The sequence below is a fragment of the Pollicipes pollicipes genome, unplaced genomic scaffold (assembly GCF_011947565.3).
Source record: "Pollicipes pollicipes isolate AB1234 unplaced genomic scaffold, Ppol_2.1 Scaffold_7262;HRSCAF=8765_pilon_pilon_pilon, whole genome shotgun sequence".
Lineage (NCBI taxonomy): Eukaryota > Metazoa > Arthropoda > Thecostraca > Pollicipedomorpha > Pollicipedidae > Pollicipes > Pollicipes pollicipes.
This window is the reverse complement of record NW_023597055.1, coordinates 13,419,728-13,438,678: the sequence shown is the minus strand read 5'-3', so window position 1 is coordinate 13,438,678 and position 18,951 is coordinate 13,419,728. Positions and strand designations below refer to the sequence as shown.

General features: G+C 51.5%; 1 protein-coding gene across 3 annotated transcripts; it reads left to right on the top strand.

Moving 5' to 3' along the window:
- Window positions 1–9,360: 9,360 nt before the first annotated feature.
- Window positions 9,361–17,843, top strand: LOC119114386 (uncharacterized). 3 transcript variants are annotated; one of them, XM_037238580.1, is made up of 4 exons: window positions 9,361–9,412; window positions 15,048–15,169; window positions 15,432–16,468; window positions 17,079–17,843. In XM_037238580.1, exons 1-4 carry the CDS (start codon window positions 9,397–9,399, stop codon window positions 17,326–17,328), a joined length of 1,425 nt encoding a protein of 474 aa, XP_037094475.1. In that variant the 5' UTR covers window positions 9,361–9,396; the 3' UTR covers window positions 17,329–17,843. The 3 variants fall into 3 exon arrangements, with proteins under 3 accessions (XP_037094475.1, XP_037094474.1, XP_037094473.1); XM_037238579.1 differs by having other exon boundaries at window positions 9,374–9,412; window positions 15,036–15,169; XM_037238578.1 differs by lacking the exon at window positions 9,361–9,412 and having other exon boundaries at window positions 14,939–15,169.
- Window positions 17,844–18,951: the final 1,108 nt, after the last annotated feature.

Below are 18,951 nucleotides of genomic sequence, written 5' to 3'. Positions count from 1 at the left end.
TAGGATTATACGCTGCAGTAAACAGTTATGTCCGTTTTGAAATTGTACATCGTCTCGTTTCTGAGCTCGGCCCACGCGGCTTGTGCGTTCCACTTTGAGCCGCGTATTTTAAGTCACCCAGACATGCATGTCGTCATTCAGACGCCACACAAAATCTCCCGATTCCAGGGCAAAATTTTTTGAATAGCCCAAAAATAGGCCATTGCGAAGAATAATGAGGCCAAAGGAATGTTCGTGCCGGAGAACGTCAACACGAATTGTTGCATCGACACACACTGCTTTCCAACAACCGACGTTGAGCCGTTGATCGTACGTATTGATCACGGATTGCCTTTTGGGACGCATATCACAGCCATTTAGGTAGCTTGACAAATTTATCCATTCAACTAGTTGACTAGACGGACATGATGCTGCGATTCGAATAGCTTACGAATAGCTCGCAACCAAGAAAGGAGATGCAAGTAAAACAAAAACATGCAAACACTACAAGAAAAGGTCAAAACATATGGACATACTGTTAAAAACATAAATTCGCACATACAGATACCAGTGACAACTCAGACGCGGCCAATCTGGCGGCGACTCTGACGTCATAAAAACGTTTTATGGCATAATCAAACGATTATGTAGTGAAAGAGATTCCTAATGGTGGAAATGCGGATTTAGAGCAATATTTCGCGTGAAGGACATGCAACTAGCCACAAGAGTGCTTATCCATCACACTTGATGCATGTCAATATCTTCAAATATGGAACGTTCTCTTTCAATTCTTCCGACACGCCCTGTTTGCGCGCTTTGGGATAGTAGTAACTAACACGTACCCCGGACCGTTAGGTTGGTCGATTTGACAGACTTTCGGTTTGAATAACTGTACTTTAACACAGAAGGATGAAACCGGCCAAATGTAACACACCAACCACTGTGTTACATCGGAGCATCGAAGGTATCTGCACAAAATTTTGCTTCGACAGCCGTCTTCGGACATTAATGATTTCGGACAACGCCTGGGCTCCGGCGAGCCACGGTTCTCAGAATAACTCGGCGACGACCGCGAATGTGTCGAGTCCAGTGCCAGTCCATGTCATGGGGAGTCGGGAGCTGCGTTGGTCTGGGCTGGCATGTCACAACCGCGGATCGAAGAATCGAAGGCCGTGACCGAGGCGCAGCCAGATCAGATCAGAGGAGCGCAGCTGGTCCAGAGACCGCGCACCCAAATCTGCGCAGATCACCGGAGAGCCGCGCAGCTGGGTCCAGAGTTCCACGCACCAAATCTGCGCGGATCACCGGAGAAGCGCAGCTGGTCCAGAGTCCACGCGCGAAATCTGCGCAGATCACCGGAGAAGCGCAGCTGGCCCAGAGTCCACGGCGCGAAATCTGCGTGGATATCGGAGAGCGCAGCTGGTCCAGAGATCGCACACCACAATCTGCGCAGATCACCGAGAAGAAGCGCAGCTGGTACAGAGACCGCGCACCACATCTGCGTAGATCCCCCGGAGACGCGCAGCTGGTCCAGAGACCGCGCACCAAATCTGCGTAGATCCCGGAGACGCGCAGGCTGGTCCAGAGTCCACGCACCAAGTCTGCGCAGATCACCGGAGAGGCGCAGCTGGTCCAGAGACCCGCGCACCAAATCTTCGTAGATCCCCGGAGAAGCGCTGCTGGTCCAGAGTCCACGCACCAAATCTGCGCAGATCACCGGAGACGCGCAGCTGGTCCAGAGTCCACGCACCAAATCTGCGCAGATCACCGGAGACGCGCAGGCTGGTCCAGAGTCCACGCACCAAATCTGCGCAGATCACCGGGGAAGCGTAGCTGGCCCAGAGTCCACGGCGCGAAATCTGCGCAGATCACCGGGAGAAGCGCAGCTGGTCCAGAGTCCGCGCGCCAAACCAACGTCCACCACGGCTCCCCGGCTCCGGCTCTGTAACGCTGAGACGCAACAGCCATCACGACACTGCTCGTGGTTAACCACGGCATGCCGACTCCTGCCACTGAATTCGCCACCGCGTCGCGCTGGACGCGACACTGCGTTGGCGTCATTGGTATTCAGTGGTCACTGTAACTCCACTCGGACGCCAGCGGCACGTCTGCGGCCGTTGATGGAGTGGCCTGTGTACTGCTTTGGATTACAATCGGCCCCGGGGGGGGGGGGGAGGGGGGCTGGAACGAGAACGGGTAGATCATCAGCCCCGAGGAGAGAGCGGATGTGGCTCTAGTCGGGTGCGGGTGGTGCACGGCAGGCACGTCTGTAGGTGGAGGCCTTAACGCGCGATGTATGTATTTATGTTACACGGGAGATCAATGCACTAAGCCGTTTGATGTACCTAAGCTGGGTCTGCATTGGGTCGAATGAGGTAGCCTGTGATAGCAGCCGTTTAAAAAGATACTGAAAAAATTTGCATTGCTTTTTCAGCGCTAACACAATCCATGTGATCCCTCCTTCCCCGTCTTTCGCCTCATTGTCATGGGATGAGCTTCGCTGGATTTCTATGCGAGGTCAGATTGGCCCCTCAGACCTCAAAATGTGCTCGGGCTGATTTTGTTATTCTACAGCTTAAACTGAAATGGACTGGCGCCATTAACGATGATGGTGGGCGCCGAAATCCCTGCCGCCGACTGCTCTTCTTCTGATGCTCGCTCATCTAGAAACTTACAAATCTTCAACAGCTTGTATATCATCCTCTTCCATTATTTTTGGCTGTTGGAAAAATATGCGGTCGCTCTGAAAGCAAATTGCTCTGAAATGCAATTTTTACCTTATTTTCGTGTCATGCGCCTCAAATAATATTTTTTCTGTCAACGCAAATGTTTTGGTCTGAACTGTGCTGTCGCTGAAAAATAGCATCAACAAATTAAAGGTCCGGATCTACTACCGCATATGTAGTAAAAGCCCTGACGCAGTAGGTACGCAAATCGCGAGTTACAAGGGCGCATTTTACAGCTCGAAGTAGAAGCTCGCCGTCACTCAGACCTGACTTGATCGGCTGCCCACAGCACCAATAGCCGAAATTCCCCGGCCAACAAAGCCTCCATCCGCGGGTGATGGCCGCCATCACTCAGCCAATCACATTCAGACGGGCAGAAATGAACCGGATTGGGCAAACTTCTCAAACAGAAAGCAGGCCGGTCGCCTTCACCATTCAGATGTAAATGTATTCATATGTCGGCTCCGTCGCAGACGTCGCGATCTGGCGCAGCTGCGCCGTAGACGGCGCAGATGGAAAAACAGAAATGATGAAATTTATTGCGACCGTGGATTGTTACCCTTTGCACGCTGAAGTACGGCAACCGCAAACCGCAATCCTGGATCCTAAAGCGCAAGTTCGTTTTATGCCAGTCGCGAAACCATGCACTCAATATTACTGACTAGAATAACGGGCACTGCAGACTTTTGAAGCACTCGGTGGTTTTAAAGCAATTTGGCAAGATTCGTGATGTCCTGACACGTGACAGATTTGAGGGCGACGACTGCGAGGTAAGTCATAACTACGGCATTATTTGACTTTAAACCAGGGGGAACCGTCAACACTTGTGACTGAATGTTACCGAAATAAAACAGCTTGTTGGCCTTATGTGGCCTTGGTCAAGCCAAGCTGTGATCCCACGCTCCAAGAATCTTGCTGTGCAAACTTGAGCAAACCTAGCAGAGTTGCATGAAAAGCATATGCAGCCCCACATACAGAATTTGCGTTCACACTTACAGATTATCCTGTCTAGTGACTTGTCACCATACCTATTGACCGCATACCTAGCACATATTTAAAGCACATTGCATCTTTTGAACATTATTCAAGGCGTACCCGCACTGATCCTATTCTTCGCCAGCTTGCACACCTCCCTACCCAGCTCAACAAACGTAAATTCCAGTCAGGTGCAAAGGTTTTCGCCGGCTGGTCTGCCGCAGGTCGAGCCTTTCACGGATTTTTGCAGTAGGCTAGGATCACACGAGGTCCAATATGAAGTTCTTGGAAATCTACGAGGCCTTACGCAAGGGCGTGCCATCTACGGCTTACGGGACAACCTAGTCGGCTTTCTGTCTGTATGTGCTTTCTTTCATACGGTTTTCATCTCTCTGTTACTGCGTGTCCGTCTATTACTCTGTCTCCCTATTACTCTGTCTCTCTATTACTCTGTCTCTCTATTGCTCAATCGTTCTGCTATTATGTCTCTCTGTTACTATGGCTCTCTGGCTCTCTGTCTTTAAGGCAAGCAAGCAAAGCAAGGCAAACAAACAGTTCTATCTGCAGAGCACAAAAAGTACTTTGGCCAACTTTATGCCTACCCACACTAAGTTGGATTCAAGCTGATGGCGCTGGATGTCATAAGCCTAGAAAATATCCTGGTCATTAATGGCCAATGTTGAAATTTAAAACGCTTAAATTGAAGTAGAATTTCCAAAAAAGGCGAAACGTCTGGCTTCCATATATCATTTTTAAGTCAAACGTCTACCTCCCACACCTAAACGGAAAAATTAAACATAAATAATTCAAATAAGCTTAGATATCAGACCCAGAGGAACCGCAAACATGAAACGTGCACGGACCAAGAGGAACTAAAAACAGGAAACGTGAAGTATGTCCTTCAGGGACGACGATCTTTCAATGAAAGTGCGCGGGAAAGTTCGAGCGCCTAGCCTGCCTGTTACGACAGCATGATGTGGAGTTAGGAACACCTCGAGCATTCTAGATTGATCTTCTTTTACTTAGAATGATCTACTTTAACTCTGCTGCCTTGTCCATCAAGTAATTATCTATGCAATGTATCTGGTGGCGTACCCAGAGCAAATGCACGCAGGAAAAGTTGTGTATCAAATAAATTGCCATTGATGCCAAGGGGTAAACTACATAGGCGAGACAAAACGCCGTTTCACATTACGTTTCAACAAGCATCATCCCGGCGCAATGAACAAAGCCAGACGTGCCTTTTAGGGAGCATTCCCAACGAAGTCACCCCGACGTAATTATCACGAGAACCTGCCTCTTTATGGCAACTTTTTCTTAGATGCAAGTGATTGGCCAATTACAAAATCACTCATGCTAAGTGCATCTGAAACAGCAAGTCCATGCTGAATGCCCATACATTTCCATTGAATATTATCGCACCACCACCCTATGATCCCAGTGACATTACCAAGCGGTATATTGGGTGTTACCCTAGCCGTGAAAGTATTGAAAGGTGTTACACCGTGTGGTGGTTTTCCGTGTGGTGGATTTTACCGTGTGAAGTAAAAACCACCGTGTGGTGGTTTTTACTTCAGGTTTTCAAGTTTCGTGTATCATTTTTGAGCGCGCGAATTTTATCGTTTGAAACTGGGCCGTCCTTGGTGAATGATCGGACTTGGTAATGCCCCAGGGCAGTAAGCCCGTCTCTAATAACTTCATGTTGTCTAGAACAAGGCTGTGGTGTTGATTAGGTTCTACACTACATTTGCGCACAACCTGCCTCAACAAGGGTCAGTTTCTCGGAAAAAAACAAAGCAAAGCACAATCTCACGCCAAATATTAATGCTTTCTATTCTTAAAACCACGCCTTGAGCCAGTTTCCAAAGGCGTCAACTGACCTTTGTTGTAGCTTGTACATTTTGGCGCGGCGTAGATTTGTGGGTCTCGTTTACATGAAAACGACTACCAAACTATAAGTAATACTGCCAGCCATGAACACGTTCCTAACACGTGCCTAACGTGCCTCATGTTTTAAGCTGGTATTACCTCAAAGCTTCCTGCAATGATCAACGTTATATATATATATATATATATATATATATATATATATATATATCATGAAACAGGTTCCCGCACAATAATTTTTTGTGGGTTAACTGCCGCCTTACTGAGATTGAGGATTGCTGCTGGATCGGTCAGACGTGTTTTTAGATCCCGATTGAAATGTTCATCTCGGCGTATCTTTGTTCAGCGAACGGCATCAAAGCTCGTAAAAATTATTTGAACGCTATTAATAATGTTGTGTGTTGTATAGGATGCGTAAAAACCAAAGTTTTGGCGGTTGCAGCTATATAATTTTAGTTTTGGGCTAATTTGCTGCCACTCCTTTTCAAGATACTTATGCTATGTGCGCGGTTTTGTGTGATGAAGGACGTAACTTTTTCTGAAGAGCTCTTGTTTGGGCAGGCTCAAATGAGCATTGCTACCATTATTAACGAGCTACCACGCTCCATGCTTAAAAGATCGATATTGGCAATATAGAGCGGTATATCAATGGTAAAATCGGTCGATTTTGTGTGCCAAATATGACATATGTGTCAAAGCTCAAAGCAAGTCACTTCCAGGAGACGCGACCTCCGAACTTAATAAATGAATGTCACGTTAGCAAATCTCGGCCTGCTGACCTCTAAGGAAAGCCGACTTTTTCAACATAGGATAGCACGTCATCGCTCCACTGTGGTCACCTCCGCTGTCCAAGGGAAATATGCCGGAGTCAAAATCCAGCGGCACGGAGTACGAGAGACCGTGTTGCCCTGGTGCGGCCCGACTGATGCGGAAGGTCAGCTGGCAGCTGCCTTGAGAGTATGTGGGACGTAACCGGCACCCAGTGGTGGCAAGAACCAATTGCATGAACATGGTGGAGAGGATTTTGTGGACCACTGCTGCAATGTGTAATCGAAAGGCCCGTTCTGTTGCATAGACCGCAGACAATATTTACCCCTCGTACTCGCTCCATGACGAACAGCCACCGACAGAAACCGCAGACGCAATGAATTCCATGTCACAACGGGGCTGTGCAATTATATATTACGACGGTACTGTCATATTGCATGATACTACGGTGTTGTCAGGTTAGATACGACAACGGTGCTGAAATATTACGGCGTGCAGGCGATTAGGCACAGCTGCGGTATTTCAAGCTATGCTGTTATTTTACATGCTGACAAATTGTTTGCCACCAAGCATATGTAGAATGATCTGTGGGACGATTGGCCCTCTTACCATAGAGTCCCGCTAACCTGCTGGTTCTCCCAAGGGAATTAGCTGGTGTAGCGTGGAGAGCCGTCCTACAGCACAAACAAAATTTGTGACAGCAGCTCGTGATTTTTTCTCACAAATGACAGCAACCCAAAATTTCGCGGAATTTCCACTCGGAAATTGGAAATCTGTGATGCCATTGGCGACCTAAGTAACTACAGAACGCATTTTGTGAGCAGTAAGATCCGAGGACACCGATAAGACCGGGCTAGCGGAATCGGTAAACCCGTTCCACAGATAGCGTAACATGGAGCAAGTATGACGCCAGTAGCTCTCATGTGGCCATAAAAATATCCCAGACAGCGCTCCAGTCGGTCATACCGAAGCAGCAGCGCTGCTCCGGTCAGAAACCGCTGCAATTTATTTCAATCGCGTCTCGGTCAAAAGCAGCCATTCCGCCATTGATTTACACAAGGATTGCACCGCTAATGGAAGCGGTAAACAATGGAGACGGATGATGCGAACGGTAGCGGGCAGCCTGTTTGCGTGCTCAGTTTGATCCGCCTGCTTAATGACGACGATCAATCACTGAGCGTGGGGCGTCGAAGCAAGCGGTCTGCTGTTTTTCGCCGAGTTTTCCCAAGGCGTTGTGGGGAACCGGGGTCACCTCTGCGAAGGAGGCTGCATGATAGCGAGAGTTGCCATTGCTACGCACCGGCGTGATTTACAGTCCTGTAGCATATATGAGATGCTGTCCGTAGAGTTAGTGTACAGCTCTATCTATCACTGTCTGCGATGCTGTCCGTGGCGTTAGCATCGAGCAAACTCAACTTATCACCGTCGGCGATGCTGTCCGAAGAGTTAGCGTCCAGCTCAACTTATCACCTCCTGCGAGGCTTTCCGCAGAGTTCGTGTCCAGCTCAACTGATCACCGTCTGCGATGATGTCTGCAGAGTTAGTGCCCATCTCTACTGATCACCGTCGGCGGTGCTGTCCGCAGATGTGCCATGTGTCTATGGAGACAGTGCCCAGCTCAACTGAACACCGTTTGCGATGTTGTCCGCAAAGTTAGTGTCCAGCTCAACGATCACCGCCTGCAAGGCTGTCCGTAGAGATAGTGTGTCTAGCTCAACTTATCACCGTCTGCCACGCTGTCCACAGAGTTAGTGTCCAGCTCTACTCATCACCGTCTTCGATGCTGTCCGCAGATGTGCCATGCGTCTGTGGAGCCAGGGCCCACCTCAACCGACCACTGTGCTCAAAGCAATGCTGGATTCCGCCGCTCAGACCACGGCGCTCTGAACCTCCCTGACCTCACGTGCGTAGCCACCACTGCAGCCGGCGGGGTCTGGCATCCGGTAAGTATTTTGACCATCTAAAGTGACACTCAGTCGGCTGGCCGATCGCCGCCGATCGTCGCGGTGCGCCATGAGGGCTAGCCACAAACAACTGCTTAAACAACTAGATCATTCGGCAGCAGGCATGTGCCTTAGGCCCATAAGAAGACTCTAGGATATAATGTCATGATCCTATAAAGATGAAACCCTATGAAATCCCGGGTCCGCTCTTGTGACCCAGGAACATGTCTGCCAAGCAGACAGGGCAACTGGAAGTGACGAGAGCCGGGACGAGCATCAGAAACCGTGGGCTGCGTCACGAGACTAAGAACTGGTTGAAGCGCCAGCAAGCCGCGAGGGGCAAGCCAGGTAGGTGTTGGGCTTTATGGCATGTCTAATTCACCATCGTTCCCGGAATGATCAGCTGAGTTGATTGTATCTTACTGTGGGAGTCTGAGACTTGTGATCCCGTTCAATCGGAATTGATTGGTCTATTTGGCGTCTAGATCCGGTCTGTTGGTCCGGTCCGTTGGTCCGGTCAGTTAGTCCGGCCTGTTGGTCCGGTCTGTTTGTCCGGTCTGTTGGTCTGGTCTGTTGGTGCGGACTGTTGGTTTGTTCTGTTGGTGCGGTCTGTTGGTCCGGTCTGTTAGTGCGGTCTGTTGGTCCGGTCTATTGGTCAGATCTGTTGGCTCGGTCTATTGGTCCGGTCTGTTGGTCAGGCCTGTTGGTCTGGTCTGTTTATGCGCTATTTTGGTCTGGTCTGTTGGTCCGGTCTGTCGGTCCGGTCTGTTTATGCGCTCTATTGGTCGGTCTGTTGGTCCGGTCTGTTGGTCAGCTCTGTTGGCTCGGTCTATTGGTTCGGTCTGTTGGTCAGGCCTGTTGGTCTGGTCTGTTTACGCGCTCTATTGGTCTGGTCTGTTGGTCCGGTCTGTTGCTCTGGTCTGTTGGTCCGGCCAGGGCACCCACCGCAGCGCAGCAGCAAGCGCAGTGACGCGGAGCCGGATGGACGGCGGCGGCGGTGTCGGCGGTTCCGGGCGCGCGCTGCAGATAGCGCCGGCATGACGCCCTCCCCGCTCCGACCTCCGTCGGACCCCAGTTCCAGACGAGTGCAGTGACTGACCAGACCCCGCCACCCAGGCATGACCACAATGTCAGGTGAGAACAGAACGCGCGCCAAACTGACCGCTTAGCACAGTCCGTTTGGCGCGCGTCGCATCTGAATGGGGGACCTTGCCATGCGCGATAATTCAAGAGCAAGGGAATATTAGAGACATGCCTGTAGCTGCTTTGGATGGGAGCGGCATATGATGCCAAACGCCCTGGCGTCAACGGCTGCTGGTTATTCCGCTAACTTCATGTGTGCAAAGGTAAAAAAAGACATAACGCTGCATATAAAGAAATTCCTGCATGCGTATAGAAGCCATACTTCTTTCCTTAGAAGCCGTCTTACTTTCGGCTGGAAGCGCAGAGTGGTCCACGGCCACGCTCGACAGTGAAAAGCTTCTTGGTCTTCGCTGATGTGTTCCTGCCCGGTTGACCCGCCGGGACGCGCCGGCAGCTGTCGGGCCGCGCCCGGCGCCGTGCGGCCCGTTGCCTGAGGTGCCGGTCCACCGACCGGCCAGGGGTACCAGGGCCTTGTAAAGCTATCATTGGCTAGCGGGCGGCGAGAGAGGTTTTGTTACGTGTGTGTCTAAGGGTACAGTCGCCCTCACCGACTCTGTCGGAGTACACGTCCGCTCGACTGGAGTTCCTCGAGGGCACAGCATGACGCAGCCGATGGGATGGCACGATGGCGCTAGCTGCTCCGAGCACCTCCTAGCTGCTCTTCGGAGCACCTCCTAGCTAGCTGTTCAGAGCACCTCCTAGCTGCTGTTCGGAGCACCTCCTAGCTGTTGTTCGGAGCACCTCCTAGCTGCTGTTCGGAGCACATCCAAGCTGCTGTTCGGAGCACCTCCTAGCTGTTGTTCGGAGCACCTCCTAGCTGCTGTTCGGAGCACATCCAAGCTGCTGTTCGGAGCACCTCCTAGCTGCTGTTCGGAGCACCCCTTAGCTAGCTGTTCGGAGCACCCCCCAGTTAGCTGTTCGGAAGCGCCTTCTAGCTAGCTGTTTGGAGCACCTCCTAGCTGGCTGTTCAGTGCACCTCCTAGCCGCTGTTCGGAGCACCTCCTAGCTGCTGTTCGGAGCACCCCTTAGGTGCTCTTCGGAGCACCTCCTAGCTAGCTGTTCGGAGCACCTCCTAGCTGCTGTTCGGAGCACCTCCTAGCTGCTGTTCGGAGCACATCCAAGCTGCTGTTCGGAGCACCTCCTAGCTGCTGTTCGGAGCACCCCTTAGCTAGCGTTCGGAGCCCTTCCTAGCTATCTGTTCAGCGCACCTCCCAGCTAGCTGTTCAGAGCACCTCCTAGCTGGCTGTTTGGAGCACCTCCTAGCTAGCTGTTCAGAGCACCTCCTAGCCAGCTGTTCGGAGCACCTCGTAGCTAGCTGTTCAGAGCACCTCATAGCTAGCTGCTCGGAGCGCCTCCAGCTACAACCCACCAGCACGCAGTACCTCAGTGCGTGGATGCTGCGGTGGGTCGACCCACATATACTACAAGCTGTGTCCAGCTTTTGGCAAGGTCTGCAACAACTGTGGCGTCAAGGGTCACTACAGCAACATGTGTCGCAAGAAGTTCGAGACGCCCAGTTCGAGGTTCGGAGGCCCATCTTCTCCTGCGCTCGCGCCCCGAGCAGTGACACCCATCTGTGTCAGGTGCTCCACTCTGCGCACGTCTCGGCAGCCCGTCCTCACCCTCGAGCGCCTTTACTCCCGGTGATCCCGGGGACGCAGTTCAGGCAAGCAAAACAAGATGTCCAAGTGATTCGCGATAGCGGCATCTTGGGACCAGTCATTCTGCACAATATTGGCATGCGAGAACATCAGCTCACTTTTTCGGCACCGCGAGACGTGGTAGCTGCAAACGGTCAACCCATGTTACGCGTCGGCTCCTTCCGTGGCAGATCACTCTCCAGCACAGGTCAACTCACGAGACAGTCCACGTCTGCCGTGATGCTCGGGGCATGCTCCTCTCCTGGTACGCATCCAACAGTATGGGTATTTTGTCTGATCCTTACCCTCAGCCCTGTCCGCCGTATCCCATGGAAGAACGGACAATAGAGGCATGAGCATCTAAACAACGTGGAACGAGCCTGCTGTTGGTATCCGTAGCCGATCAAACGTCTCTTCGCGACAAAGCAAGAATGTGAAGGGACCTCGTGGAAGAGTTCGCTGATGTGTTCTCCGAATATGGTTCCGTTCAGGCTGTGGTTGGTGAGCCCATGAAGATTCATCTGTAGCAGCAAGTGCAGCCCTTGCCATCGGGGATGCAAGAAACATCCCTTTCGCCGGGATGCCACAAGCCAAGAAAGGCTTGACAGTGTGGTTCAGATGGGCCTTATCGAAGCGGTTGGTGATGAGCCATCAGAATGGTGCCAGCCACTGGCGATCGTTCCCAAGGGGCCGGGAGATCCTCGTGTCTGTGTCGACTTCACCAAGCTGAACCCCTTCGTCGGGCGACCACTCGTCACACCGAAGGATACAGTGTCAGCAATACCTCCTGAGTGCCGTTTTTCACGTCCGCGAAGCGGCGTCGGATTTCTAGCAACTCCCGTTGGACGCAGACGTCGGCATCTCACTACTTTCATCAACCCATGAGATCGCTTTTGTTTTCTCAGGGGGCCCATGGGCCTCGTTTCAACCGGGGACGAGTTCTGTCGCAGGGGAGACATCGCTGTCGAAGGTTGAAACGGCATCATTTAGATGGTTGACGACATGCTGGTCTTCGAAGAGAATTTTGAAGCTCACATGAAGTAGGTCCGAGCCCTTCTGCAGCACTGCCGGGAGCACGAGATCACCTTGAAGATGGAGAAGTTCGTCTTCGCAGAAGCAGGAAAAGACTACTGCAGGCATCAAGTAACCCAGCGAGGCGTCAAAGCAAACCAATCCAATGTGAGAGCTATCGCTTGTTTCCCAGCGACCTCCAACATCACTGAATTGCTTTTCTTCGTGGGAATAGTTCAGCAGCTGTCGGATTTCAGCTATGACATCGCGTTTACTGCATAGCCTCTGCGGGATCTATTGAAGGCGAAAGAATTCTTTCAGACACCAGAGCGCGATGCCGCCTACAACGCCGTGAAGCCAGCGGTGTCTTCAACGCCAGCACCGGTCCAATTCAACCAAACACTGCTAACCGTGTTACAGACCGATGTTGCTCGCCTCAGTGGACTAGGCTTCGCACTACTACAGCAACATAAAGACTGCTGGCGAATTGTCAAGTGAAGATATCGGTTTCTTACGAACACAGAGACTCGATGCTCCATCATCGAACTGGAACTGTTGGTTGCAGTGTGGAAACTATCCAAGTGCCGTATATACGTTCCCGGCCTGTCTGGTTTCATTTTTACATTTACAGGATTACAAGCCCTTTGTGCTGAACCTGAGCTGCTGCACCCTCGACGCGGTGGAGAATCCTCGACCCCATTGGCTCAAGAGGAAGATGTCGCTGTTCACTTTCACGGCGTTGTGGAGGAAAGGGAAGGAACGCGCTAACCCGGACGCTCTATCTAGAGCACCTGTGAATGATCCCACAGCTGAAGATGCCGCACTGATGCACCAAGCGGAACTACACGCACGACATGTGACGGGCACGCTGTTCTCCGGTGACGAAGAGGTGCCAGAGCATGTCAAGGACGTTCGATTGGAGGACCTCACCAGAATATCATCTAGCGACGCTGATGATATCATCAGATGATATCATCAGATGATATCATCAGAATATCATCACCAACGGCTGCTCTGTCACGTCAAGGAGCTGGCCGTCATCCAAGCAACGTCTGGAGATCGATCTGCAGCCCTACTGGGCGATCTGCGGAGACCTCTCTGCCGTGGACAGCCTTGTGCCGGAAGACCCCAGGATCATCGTGCCGCTTGCTGCTTGACTTCAAACTCTTGGCAGCCTCCACGCGGCTCGTGAAGGAACTGAGCGAATGAAGTGATGCACCAGGCAGACTGTCTGGTGGCCAGACCTGGATTCAGACATCGAGAAGTTGGTCGACAGCTGCGAGGCGCGCTGGCTGCACCGCCCGAGGCAAGTCAAGGAGCCGCTGATGACCGGCTCTCTATCTCCTCGCATCTTTGAGGACGTTTCGGCAGACCTGCTCTCTCACGCTGGCCGTCATTTTCTAGTTTGCGTGGCAGACTCCCAGGATGATCAATCGTTTTTGTCCTTCCCGGAGTAGACACTCGAGCCGGCCGGCTGAAGCCGTGAGAAAAGCATTCGTCGATTTCGGCGTTCCAGTCTGTTTCCGCTCCGATGGTGGTGCTCAGTTGCCTAGCCATGACTTCAGGAGCTTCCGCAACGTTTGGAAGTGAGGCTGCAACAACCAACGCCCCATTACACGCAGTCAAATGGACACGCTGAAGCTGCAGTCACGACCATCAAGGCGCTCATCTAAAACACGTGCCATAGTGGAGAGCTCAACATTGATGTTTTCGATGAAGACCTTCTGAAGCTTCGGAACACAACCGGGCTGATGGCCGCTCCCTGCCTAAGGTCCTTTACGTCATCGTTTACGTCAGGTCATTTACGTTTACGTCATCATCTTAGCTCCCACGTTCCTGTAGGTCCCCATGCTTTCTCCCGTGGGCGGCAGACCGCTGCAGCTGTGATTCCAAAGCAGCAGCACCGAAGACCACAGCTGATGAACAATACAAAAGGACTGCCGTATCTCTGCCACCTCTGAAGGTCGGTACAGAGATTCACGTACAAGATCTCCATAACAAGCTGTGGGATAGCGTAGCAACAGTCATCGGGGGTGGTCGCAAACGTGACTACAGCATCAAGATGTCCAGCGGAAATTCTCTTGAGAAATCGTCGTTTTCTCCGCCCGATTCTGCAGAGACCTGATCAAGCCCAACAACGGCCGACTCCTCCACCTTGCCGACCTGCCCCCTTTCCCCCCCTCCCTCCCCAAGGGCGGCGTTAGGCGCAGTAAATGCAGCAGGCGGCGACCAGACCACCTCCAGCTGTAACGGCCTCATCAATTTGGTAGCCGCGGAGGGAGGTCGACGTGTTCCTGCAGGCTGGCCTGCCGGTAGGCGCCGGCAGCCCCCAGGCCGGGACTCGGTGCCGTGAGGCCTGTTGTCTGAGGTGCCGGTCGGTCGACCGCACCAGGGGTACCAGGACTGTGTAAAACTTTGCTATTGCCTAGTGAGTGGTGAGTTACGTTGTTAGCGAGTGGGGAGTATGTCGTAGTGGTGAGTTATGTTGTGTTCGGAGTTATGTTGCGTGCGTCTAACTGTAAGGGCGCAGTTGCCCTCATCGACTCTGTGGGAATGCACCTCTACTCAACTGATATCTCTCGAGGGCACAACAACCGCCGCGACGAAGGTCACAAAGCTGAGGTTTTGGTGATAGTTCAGCCAAATTCCTACATAACAGATATCTTCAAGTCGGGAAATGCAAAAGAAACGCGATTTTTGAGCGTGCAGGTCATTCTGGCCTTCGCTTTCTTACCATACTGGATGCTTTGAACAAGTGGTTCTGGGGTATTTCGCCATGATCTTTTGTTGGGGGCGGGGGGGGGGGGAACGAAACGTGATCCCATTTCAGCTTCGCATGTCTTTATTATTACAAGGTGAAAATAAATCCGTTTCCTAAAAATGTCTCACTGGTAGACCCCGCGTTCGACAACTCCACTCAATGATGTCCATGCCACGTGTGACCTCCGAACGGTGCCGTTCAGGCGCGCCATCAGTGAATCAGCTGCCTCCGCTGATCCTGCTGCTGCTGCTGACAACCGTGACAGGACAGAATAGGATCAGAATTGAAAACCAAACGATAACCGGCCTCGGACGGGGCATGTTCGACATCCAACAGGTTAGAGGCTTGCGTCTTTACTCCGACATCAAACTGATATGCTTTTCGTGCACTGAGTTGACTATCAACCGCTCATCGTGCTGCCGGCTTTAGCTCACACATACAGCATGGTCTGCAGCGTGCCGTTAAAATTGGTGGCACTTGGATGCAACTTGCAGCTAGAGCTGAGCAGTATGCTTGCTTCGGTTTTGTCACATCTGTATGCTCCATTGGGAGCCATGATTACTGCCGGGCCACCAGCTGTGTTACTGACCATTTCCAGGCCATCTGGATTCAGATTATCAACAGCGACATTCAAGTTGTCGAGGAGGACACGTTTCTGTCCCGCCCGGGCGTGAACGACGCGACTCTGGAAGTCTTAAACACCACCGTACGCCACTGGAAAGCAAATGACATGAGTTCATTCTCAAAAGTGTATCTCCGCGGGACCACAATCTCAGAACTGCACACGAAGGGCATGCACAGAACACAAAGCGAAGGGGGCGGGGGATATCCCGCCATGGAGGTCGAGTTTGACGCCATTACAATCGGCAAGTTGCACAGCAATGCAATAAATCTTGGTGACGTAAATGGCTCGCTCAGCATGCAAAGCTGTATAATCGAAAATATGTACCCCGATGCACTGCGTGCGCCTGCTTCGCTCAAGCTGTATGTACATGGAAACACTTTCGACACCATAAGCACTGGAGCTTTCGCAAACGTTTGCAGTTGTTGGCTATGGTTTATCGAGAACACAATGTCCAATGTAGCGCCCCGATCGTTGTACTTCGGCTCTGCCACTTGCCAGCATCAGTGCTACCGAAATCGGCCCTCAGCCGCCTTAAACACAATCAAGAAAAACGTGCTGACTTGCGGACCACAGCTGGACTGGCTGCGCGCAACCAGCCACGACTCGCTCACAGAGCCCACACAAGCAGAATCATACCAAACCTTTCGCAACACCTCCTTCTGCGCGGGAGCCGCGCCTCGGACACCGGTGTGGCAGTACCTGCAAACATCCAGTGGTGAGGAGCCAGGGCTGGAGAGCACACAGGAAAACGGCGGCGGCCCGCCCTGGTCTCTCCTGGTGGCCGTCGCTGCTGGGAGTGCCGCCGCTACCGCCGCGGTCACTGTCGTCGTCACCCGGCTGTGCATCAGACGCAAGCAGCGAAGGCATCTAGCTCAGGTGGAGAATCTGCGAGTGGTGGCGGCCGGCCTCGACAGACACGACGCGGAGCGCGGCGTCAAGCAGCACCCCGCACAGCCAGATCTGCAGGAGGCTGAAACCGGAGGAGGCAACCTGTATGCTAGCCTGGATGGGTGAGTGGACGAACAGTGTCGGCCTACCACGAGCCATCGGCGGAGTTGTCAAATGCCGCCAGTCGTCCGTGCCGACCGTAGGTCGCTGCGCAGTGCTCCTTAAACCCGCCGCTGCTCAGTAACCGGAAAAGTTGTAGTCACGTTTTGGTTGTCACTAAGCACGTGCAAAGAATGCCCAAGGGACCACCAAAAATTTGGGAGCGACTGCACGACATGCTGGAGAGATATTCTCAACAAAGCCGGCGTGGTAGTCGCATTCCGCCTATCAGGTATGGTTATTGAAATCTCTTTCATGAAATCTGGAGGAGGTGTTCAATGTTCGCCTTTTTAGCGCAATTCGCGGGACCTGTGGCGTCAATAACCACGCGCCAGATACGAACGGGCCATTTCGTGAGCTTGGTTGATCAGAGTCACCGATTCCCATTTAACTTTTACGTCGATCCGACGGCTAGATCTGATTTACCAGATTATATGAACACCGCTGGCAGTCACAGACGTCGAAGTCCCCTTAGCGGTAGCGAATTAATGCCTTCTCAAACTATGTTTGAAAAAAGAAATATACTTCACAGCAGCGGTATTCACATGCAAATACCCATTTCTGTTTTGACAGGCGTCTCGACCGACGTTTTAAAGATCTGACGGATGTCCGATTCAGCGGAGTCTGCTCGAACCTGTACGCCGACCCCTGCGGGCAACATGCGGGCCTGTACGCGATGCCCTGCACGCAGCACCAGTATGAAAACGTGCAAAACATCGCCGCTCGTCAACCTCCAGCCGACAGCGGTCCGAGTGCTGCGGAGGAGCAGCATCAGTACGTCAACCTGGACGACCTTGACCTGGCCCAGGAAGGTCGTGGCTAGTCGGTGTGCTCGGTGCTGACGGTGCTGGCGGCACTCAGCTCAACGGAATCATCCAGCGCGTTTGACCTCTGTGATATGTGAGCGTGGTTGGTTGTTTCGATTGTGTGCAAGAGGACGCAGTAAAGCGGGGCAGTGGCAAAGTGGAGAGAAGCTTGACACGAATAATGCCATTTTCAGTGTCACGCTTGCGGAAGCTAATGCTCAGGAGAAAGTTATTGAAGTTCGCACTAGTACCTTGACTTGTCTGCAATGACGACTGTGCGTTAGGACGAGTCCACATGGAAAGGATTTCCTGAGGCGGAACGGGAACCGGCGGGCGCGAGTGACTGTACCCAACGAGCTCAGCGAACGCTCGAACGACATCACATCATGCGTTTTAGTTTATGTTATTGCCAAGCTCCGTGTGTATGTGTGTGCGCATTTGCGAGTGCGCATGCTAGTGAGTACGTTTGTTAAACTGCACGCGTATCCAGAATAGCCACATTGTGCAGGTTATACGAAAACATGATTGGTTAATTGGGTCATAGAATTTGTGTGTCTTGAAACGTGGTCGACTGGTAGCACTAGTAGACAGAAAGCTGCATGGTTTCATGGCGTGCTTTCGGTTTCCCACCGTTATCCAACTCCCCCCTCCCCCCGTTCTTTAAATGAGTTAATGCTTTGATGTTTTCGCATTGATGAAAGCTGCTGGCTGATGTATTTACCACAAAACAACAGAATATCTGAAATGCCAGTCATTTTTCATTCACCGTCAACTTTAAGGAAAATCTTTGGGGGCACACGAAATCAAAGTCGCTCGTCGCGGTAGTGGGATAAAACACGAATGAAAAACTGGTAGTGAGATAAACATGTAAAAAATAGATAAATAAAAGGTTGATGAGCCTCAATTGCGAGAGTAGTGTTGGTAATGGAAACAAAACAAAATAAGCATTCGAAAATTGAAGTAAAATGTTTTGGTTTTCCGTCGGTGCAGGAAACCTCTCGCACCGTTTTCAAGGAAGACCATGAAAGACGAAGCAACGTAGCGTTTGTATAATTTCCACAGTTCTCGGACAGCTTAGTAACAATTTATTCATGTCGTGTCGCAGCCAAGCAGTACTATAAATCATTGTACATTGAAACAAACCCTATACAAAAACAATTATTGAAGGATGTATCATGAAAGGTTAACATGAACATATTACACAAAACGAATTACCTGACATACCAATATATCGTTCTTCATTGTCCAGAGCGAACATAGAAAAGACACGCAACATTCTAACGCTTCACTTGAGAAGCAATGCGGAAGGTGTTGCTAACTGACTGCAACAGCAAACAGCTGTGAGTCAAAGCAGGTACAACTAGGAACCCCGGGCGATGCGTTTTACTGGAAGTAATCTTGCGAATCTGCGCCACACACGTGCTCTAGAGTTTGAAACACTGCCTTATCTAAGTCGTTTTCAACAGCATGAAAATGATATACTTAGTAGCAATTTGGTACTGCTCACAGCCAAACGCATCTCAAATTGCACTAGAAGAACTCGGTATGGCTTATGTTCCATTAAACCGTGTATGGCTCTCAGTTTCTAGAATCACTTAAACTGCAGCCTGTCTGGATGAATGATGGCTGGGGCATCATTC

What these genes read in the sequence shown, in the direction of transcription:
- LOC119114386 (XM_037238578.1), top strand. Translation starts at nt 14,993, where the DNA reads ATGATGTCCATGCCACGTGTGACCTCCGAACGGTGCCGTTCAGGCGCG. An exon ending in GCATGTTCGACATCCAACAG is followed by an intron (nt 15,170 to 15,431) that starts GTTAGAGGCTTG and finishes GACCATTTCCAG; the next exon opens with GCCATCTGGATTCAGATTAT. An exon ending in CTGTATGCTAGCCTGGATGG is followed by an intron (nt 16,469 to 17,078) that starts GTGAGTGGACGA and finishes CTGTTTTGACAG; the next exon opens with GCGTCTCGACCGACGTTTTA.